The sequence below is a fragment of the Triticum dicoccoides genome, chromosome 1A (assembly GCF_002162155.2).
Source record: "Triticum dicoccoides isolate Atlit2015 ecotype Zavitan chromosome 1A, WEW_v2.0, whole genome shotgun sequence".
Classification (NCBI taxonomy): Eukaryota; Viridiplantae; Streptophyta; class Magnoliopsida; order Poales; family Poaceae; genus Triticum; species Triticum dicoccoides.
This window is the reverse complement of record NC_041380.1, coordinates 550,872,504-550,881,013: the sequence shown is the minus strand read 5'-3', so window position 1 is coordinate 550,881,013 and position 8,510 is coordinate 550,872,504. Positions and strand designations below refer to the sequence as shown.

Sequence of the window (8,510 nt, the reverse complement as noted above, 5' to 3'; positions counted from 1 at the left end):
TTGTTCTGCCACAGGAATCCCTCACGTTGGCTGCTGGGACAGGTCCCAAGCTACCACCACATCCTATGTGATACCGCTACCAGCCAGCTGCCACAGTGAATCACTCGCGAGTGCTCTCCGAGCCAACTCGACTTCAGTATGAACATACTTCATCTTCATCGGCATCTCGTTGCAGTCCATCTCGCTCCATGTCATAGGCCACCGAAGTCCGGGGTCTGATAACCCACAAGTATTGAGGATCACAACAATTTTCGAGGATAGAGTATTCGACTCAAATTTATATATTCGACACAAGGGGAGCCAAAGAATATTTATAAGTATTAGCAGTTGAATTGTCAATTCAAACACACCTGGAGATTAAATATCTGCAGCAAAGTGATCAGTAGCATAGTAATATTATAGTTTGATAGTATTAGTAGTAACAAAAGTAACAGGTTTGTAGCAGTTGTGACAGTAGCAATAGTAGTATTCACGCAGCTAGAACAATATGTGAAAAACTCGTAGGCATTGGTTCGGTGATTTCGTTGGATGATATTCATTAGATATCAGGCATAACCTAGGGCGACACAGAATTAGCTCCAGTTCATAAATATAATGTAGGCATGTATTCCGTAAATAGTTATACGTGCTTATGGAAAAGAACTTGCATGACATCTTTTGTCCTACCCTCCTGTCGCAGTGGGGTTCATAAGGAAACTAAGGGATATTAAGGCCTGCTTTTAATAGAGAACCGTAACAAAGCATTAGCACATAGTGAATATATGAACCCCTCAAACTACGGTCATCACCGGAAAAATACCACGCTCGATTTCTGTCAGAAAGTCGATACCTTGATTACAAGAAAATGCTAAATGAATGAAAGAAAATGGCATACCACAAATTCTTCACAAGAAATATTGCTTCACTGAATATAGGATACCACTATATTTTCCATAGACATACAAATAATATCAGCGAGTCTTTTTTACATGTGTACAAGAATGTTGGAATCCTAACAAAATCTGCATATAGCTAACTATAATTCTATGCACGCATATGTAAACAAGACACCAAATTGGCATATGTATTGCATTAGTGGGAACATTACAAAACATAGAACATGCAACATTTAAGAATAATCTATTCAATTTTACACAAAAAACTTGCCCAAATTGAAGATTAACATTTAAATTTGAACCTCAAATCTCCTTTAAAAATATGGAGAGGAAACATTGAACCATGCACAAACTTTCTATATGATAAAAGGGCAATTACTTGGAATAATATAAGGCCATATATCGCAGTTTAAAAATGAGTAACAAACTAGGGTAAACGCGCGCGCACACACACCCACACACAAGAGGGTGGGGAGGCATATATCAGAAAATGAGAACGGCAAATCAGTAGTGGCGCAAACTTAGGGTAAAAGCATGGGGGTCAGAGAGGACTGAGGAGGCGTACCCAAAAAAGCGGCGTTGTGGTTCCACTTAGGGCAACAACATGTGAGGTGGGGGAGGGGTGTAGGCGGTTCAAGCTTAGAGTAAAAGCACATATATGTGAGGGGGGGAGGGGGAAGGCGTAACGAAAAGCAGCGGTGGCTCAAACTTAGGGCAAATGAACGGGGGGAGGGAGATGGGAGAAGAGCTGGCATACCTCAAACAAAAACACATGTGGATATTCCTTCTAAAAATTTACATGCACACGTGGTAAATATTTAGGGATATTTGAAACTTGTATAAATTTCCAATTTCTTAAAACTTTGAACCATTTGTAGCATCTGAGTCAAAAGTCTCCACTCGGTGTATATACATGCACATGTGGACAACATTTAAGGATATTTTGTAACTTTTATAGATTTCGAATTTTTGAAGACTTTGGGCCATTTGGAGCATATGAGACAAAAGTCTACACTTGGTGTATTGTATGACTACGTTACCGTGAAAGATAATTAATCCAAATCAATAAACATACATGCAAATTGTTTAATTTTTTACCACAAAATGCGTAGAAGTGTTTTCACAGCCTATTAACAGCATAGATCATATTTTGCATACATTCAAATAATCATCTAAATGAAAAATGGACAATTTCTGATAAAGCCTGTCTTAAATACATGTTATATAAATTATAAGAAAAGAGTATGGACTTTTATGAAGCGTGAGTACTTAAGTTAGTTCAAAGTGGGTGGCATATTCTTTGCAGTAAGGTTACATGTTTTGAACAGGTATTGCCAGTTAGGTATGATCTCCTAAAGGATAAACACCGTTGCTGATATAACCCTAACAATTCTCCTAGATGATAAAGTGCAACGTTCATCTAACTCTAACTGCTGGATTATGATTATGTCTAAATAATCGAGAAGATGATGAGGATTAACATGATATATAGAAGGCAGAAAAAAATGGCTACTTACGCTATACCAAAAGGCACACCACATTGTACCTCAAACCAATAAAGCTGACACAATGTTACAAAGCATATTTGAATGAAGAGAACAATCCTGTGTGATTTCCGAGAACTGAATGCGGGCATGTAAGAATTACAGCAAAGGACATAGTGATTCAACATCAATTCATGTGGTAACCAATCAAATAATGTGAAATGAACATTAGCTCGATGGTAATCGCTGAAACACAAATGGTGATATGCATGTGCAGGCTGGGAAAAATAATCATTCTGAAAACTGTAGGAAGCAATCACATCACCTGATTTAAAAAGGAGCAACAGAATTATACGTAAAATTTAAGAAATATTCAATTTTCATTGAGACAGAAAAGAGTTATAACAGAAAATAGATAACAATTACTGCTCTGCTTTTGTTTGTGTGAAGACCCCAGGATGTAGAACTGTGTGGTTGTTTTCAACTTGTAGTAGAGTATATCCAGAGTCCTGGGAAATATTGATAACAATAACAACCAGCAAAACCGAAAATCTGTTGCAACTATATTGAAATGGGTGTAGTTCCTCATGATAAAACCCCTGGAAAGACCTAGCTGACCAGAACTTGCCGTGACAAATACATTAAATGGCAGTGAGTTCATCCAGTTCAATCTGGCAATTCTATGGGAGAGCTACTACTCTCCATATTAGTGCAAATAAAGTATTTTAAACTACAGCGATGTCTAAAATGGAATAATTGCAATTCCTTTCCAACAAATTTATTTTTTCACATTGCCAGCGCTGATGAACCTACAACTAGACCACACTGTACATGCCAGACCCTTCCTGCTCAAATAAATACTCCTTAGGGAATAAAAGGAACACAAATTACCATTAAGAAAATGGTGACATGGCTAGCCATCGCAAGAGAAGTATTGAACTGGCCATGAGCTCAATTATCATAATTTTTTAAGTTTTTAATGTATCCAGATTTGTATTCTTCCATTATCTTTCTTACCCCTTCCATTGGAACACAACATGCTACACGATTTTGTGAATATATATGTGCATAGGTCGTAGGTGGCCAGCTACAAAACAATTTACCCCAGCTACAAAATATTGATCTGAAATATGATTCAGAAATCAGAGCAAAACAGAAGTTCCACTTTCATCCAATTAATCCCACTGAATCCTTTAGTCAAGCAATCAGTCACGCCGAGTATCATGGAGAGAAAGAAAAATACCTGATGGACAATGCTGCTATATATCTTTAAGGAAAAATAGTAGTCGAAGCCTGCAATGTAAAACGTTGGTCCCCAACTTCATCAGCAAACAACTTCAGAATCAAAATTGTATATCTATCCAGATGAGGGGGAGCGACCTGAGGTGAGTGGCAACCACATCGCTGAGCGATGATGCCGAGGCGCAATATCATCGCAGGACAAAACGGGGCTGACCACCGGCGCTGCCGCTGCCGTTGTTTCTTTTTTTGTGTGTGAATAACTGCCGTTGTTTCTTCAGTGCTAGCGGCAGTCAGTGAGGATTCATTCCTTGGCCTCCGATAGCCGGATGTGCTTCCCGCCGTCCTCTTCGCCCAAACGATTGGACTCAACTCGTGCAGCGCGTTCATGCCATCTTGTTCTCCGTGGAAGGCTGGAGAAGATAGGCGGCGGTACGGGGAATCGGGGAGAGAGAGCGCGCAGAAGAAATGAGTCCGTTCTGGCTGTGGCGGCGGCCAAGGGAGGAAACAGCAGCGGTGAAGATCCCATGGGAGAGTGGGAGAGGGAAGAGGCGGCGGAGCGGAGGACGCGCTGGGCTACGGCGGCAACGGCTCCGGTCAGGCGCGGTCGAGAGGACGGCAGCGCGGACAAGGAGGACAGAGGAAGGGAAGATTGGTAGGGGGGTTTGACGGAGGCACATTACGGTCAGAAAGAGGAGGAAGCATCTGGGTTGTCTATCTTTGATCCGACGGTGCGTAAACAACAACTCAATCTTCTTCCAATTAGGAACTGTACGTACTACCTAAGATGAATTTTTTGCATTTGCGAAAAGAAAAGAAACAACGATGATTCTATGCTCAATTTTCCGTTGATGAATCGGGTTACGAACCATGGAGAAACAAGGCATGCGCCAGACAAGAGTCATCATGTCTCAGAATCTTCAAAGGGCCGACACTACAGCGAGGGCGGATTGGGCACCTCTGGTGCTTCCCCTTGTTGCAGCAAAAAATAGTCCTTCACAACATTTAATTTGAACATCAGCAATAATTTTCTCACGGTATGTCAAAATGTTGCAAAAAACACAGCAATTCAAGCGCACCCATGCAGCAATTTTTTCGTGTCTGCAAAAACTCCCCATATTTGCAGCAGAATCTGTAAAAACAATCATCGCAGCATATGCAACATATGAACCAAACATTTGCAGCAAAAAATGCACCTTTTCAAATTCAAATTTAATGCACGAGTCAAAAAAAGAGAAGAGAAAGACTAATCCAACTTACAAATCTCAGATCTAGAGTGGGGGCAGTAATATCCAGCTTGTACGGCACAGAGATACATTTCAACAGACAGACACGGATACATGCCAAGCTTCAGGAGAGTACAGCACAGATATTAACGGTTAAAAACGATCCACTAATCAGCACTTCAGCAAAACAAACTATCCCTAGGTCTTTCCCTAAAAGGAGCCCATAACAACTATATATACACAAGGCTCCGTGGTGAGCGTCACTGTTCTCCCGTGGTATCGCGGTCTGTTCTTCAGGCCCCAATCCATGCAATCACCCAGAGAAGACTCACCGCGAGGCCTTCTTCTTCAGTCTTTTACTTTTACTGGCACCGTATTCCCTCTTTATCTCTGACATGTCCGCGCTGGGTCGCTTGCTGCTCATCCATTTGGCATCCCTAAACTCCTTGAATTTCCTGTGCTGCGTCAGCCAACTTGCATAATCCATGCCATCTTCGCATTCAACATAATCCACCAAATCACCCCACTCGGAGGAGTTCTTGTTTCCCAGAATGGACTCGAAAAAGGCTGTTCCGTCTACAGTTTTACCCCTGCCCAAATTGCAACAAGTCAGAGTACAAATCAAATTTAACTACAATTAGATTTTCTTTAGGGGCAGTGTCTTGCCACCCACCGGTGAAGCCACAGAGGCTGACCAGTAAGCAGTTGCAAGCAAGCTTAGGAAACCAGCACGCAGTACTAAGAATTATCTTTCTTTTTTTTCAAGAAAACGCAAAGGACTTTTGCGTTTCAGTTCATTGAAAAGAGATGCAGGCTAAGGCCCCACAAGTAAGAAACCAATAGCATAATATGTTAAGAGACGCTTAGTTGTTTGCTACCCTTCGTGATTTTGACAAACTTGTTTTTACTAAAGTTATGCTAAGCCACAACTTTCAAGATGGCAATTACAAACAAAAGATATGTTTGGATGGGTTGCAGCAGATGCTATGCCTTTCCTTTGAACTAGATTTCCTTCCTAATTTTCTACTCATCAATTCGTATTAAAGCATGCAACGCATTGAAAGGCATGCACGGTTTAAGCAATAGACTAGATGGTTCCTATTGAAGCATGCACGATTTAAGCAATAGACTAGATGGTTCCTATTGAAGCATGCACGATTTACATTTGTTATAGTAAGCTAAAAAAACATGATGTAAAAGAACTGTTAGAGCTTAGAAGATTATCTTCTACCTGCTGTCCTCGACACAATCAGGCTCCGCCTCATCTTGAATACAACGTTTATGCACGTTAGTGTACTGCAAAGCTATTGATGTAGAAGATTTTCTACAAGCAGAACCCTGCATGCATGGTCATCAATTCAAACAAAGTGGAAGCAATAAAGTAAAATAAGACAACATATAGATAGTTCAGAGGAATCAGATCAAAACATTAAGCAGCTAAAAGTGTAACACCTTCAAACTATCCTCTTGGTCAATTGAATAGATTGCAAGCTCTTTTGAAGCAATAAGAAACTGAAATGCACTCAGACTTCTATCTTCATCAATCACAAGATTCATGGCCATCATGATCATGACAATGCAAGCTTTCCACAGAAAACCAAACCTCATTCTTAAACATAAGGCAAATAGGCTAGCAAAATGAAAAAGCATCAGCACTGAGGTGGTTTCCTTGTCAACAGACTTCTCAGCCATACCAAATAAGTCATGTATGTTAAGTCCATTAGCTTCATATTGCCCAAGTAAGCCGATGGTTTCAGATATGCGAAGTAGTATATGATTTTCATGATGCCTGTCACCTGCAGCCCTCATTTCCCTAATAGAGCGAAGAACCTCTAGAAAAGAGGAACCCATTAGCCTAAGTACAGCAGCAAGGTAGATCATCTCCTCTGAAACGTTAGCATCCGATTCATGTGTCTCCTTCTGCTTAGCACAACCCAGGATATTTGACACTATTTTCTTCACAACAATAACAGCTTCCTGCCTTGATTGTTCCGGAAAGATATGCTGGTTCTCCTCAATGAAGCTCACAAAAATATCGAAGGCATTCCTCTCTTTGACATGCCGGCCATCATCACAGTGCACCTTGCAGAACAAAAGCAGCCTATTGACCTGACAGTTTAGCTTCTGATTAGTTGCGTCTTGGATACAAGATTTAAGAAGTTTCATGTGGGCGAAGCGACTGAACAGGCTCTTCGCAGCATTAGTTCTGTGAAAAACACCCAAATCTGGCAAGTATATCAAATAAGCATGCATGGCATTCTCAAACACTTGCAAATGCAGGTTCAGATCCCCATTGCCAACGCATCTGGATGCAAGCAATACAAAATGAGCTTGTGCAATAACAGGCATAGAAAACCAGTAGCTCTTTCGGACTAGGGAGATAGCTCCAGCCAAGCCAAGTTCTGGAGTGCGCTGCGTCGCCTTCTCAGACCAAGAGAGCGCACTAAAGAACTGCTCAAATTCCGCCTCATCTTGCACCGATGAAATGAAATGGTGGGACATGAGCTCCAGCCTGACACGGAGCTCATACTGGCATGATTTTGCCATGGTAGAGACCCTTGGTTCTTCCTGTATGGCATCATTGAGCATGGTGCAATTCCTCAGTTGGCTTATATCCACAAAATTCTGAAGGCACACCTGCAAGAACCAGATGCCTAATCAATTTCTAAATCAGTGATCTTGTAATTCTGCTTCTAACGATGGATTGCAATCTCTGAGTAATATATACAGGTGGGGGACAAAATCACAAGCAACCAGTGATTGGCCCATCTCAGTGAAACAAGTTCCTACAGCTCGTCCCTGGGCATTACGAGCATGGTTGGTTTGCTACCAATGTTTGGCTAGCCAAATGCTGGCAATGCCTAGATTTGCCAATAAAAAATGCCAACTTTATGTGAGATTGGCAAAAATAACTCTGAAACTAACCAACTAGTGGCCAATGTTTGGCACAATGCCAAACATTGACATGCCAAAAATTTTTGTACCAAACCAATCGTGCTCTACATTTTTGGTGGACTGAAGCAACTAAGGGTGGGTGCGGGGGTAATTGATCGGGGTACCTCGAGGGCGGGGGCCAAGGAGGCGTCGGGGTCACGGGAGGGGATGCTGTGGATGAAGGCGCGGAGGAGGCTGACGCATCTGGCCGCCAGGCCGGGGTCGGCGTGGTCCAGGCGACGCAGCAGCTGGAAGCAGCAGCTGAGGAGCTGCGGAAGGTCAGCCGTGGGAGCGGAGGGCGGCGAGGAGGACGCGGCGGGATCGTACTGGGAGAGCTTCGCGAAGGCCCCGCGCGCCAGCTTTCGGGCGCCCTCCACCCCATCGGCGTCGGGCATCGGCGGCGTGGCGGCGAGGAAGAGAGGCAGCGGCGGGGATCGTGAGAGAGAGTGGGGATTTCGCCCTCCCTTTTTTTTCTGATGAGGCGGGCCAGATTTCGTCCTCCTGGGCTTTCCTTTTTTATGATTCCTCGTGGGCTTTACCGGCGGGCTTATTTCGCGGTATTTTTTCGTAGGCCCACGACCAACCTGCGGACTGGCCCTCCCGACTCCCGAGGCAAGATATTTAGGTTACGCCTATGTATCGCCCATACTGATGTTTAATAGGACTCCCTTTATCCCGAATTACTTGTGATAAGAATGGATGTATCTAGACGTATTTTTAGTTCTAGATCGAGATAAGTAATTCGGGACGAA

General features: G+C 42.6%; 1 protein-coding gene across 1 annotated transcript; it reads right to left on the bottom strand.

The window, feature by feature from the left end:
* Positions 1-4,779: 4,779 nt before the first annotated feature.
* Positions 4,780-8,226, bottom strand: LOC119288367. Its single transcript, XM_037568004.1, has 4 exons — positions 7,884-8,226; positions 6,277-7,461; positions 6,056-6,162; positions 4,780-5,414 (listed from the first exon to the last, which is right to left on the bottom strand). Exons 1-4 carry the CDS (start codon positions 8,151-8,153, stop codon positions 5,153-5,155), a joined length of 1,824 nt encoding a protein of 607 aa, XP_037423901.1. The 5' UTR covers positions 8,154-8,226; the 3' UTR covers positions 4,780-5,152.
* Positions 8,227-8,510: the final 284 nt, after the last annotated feature.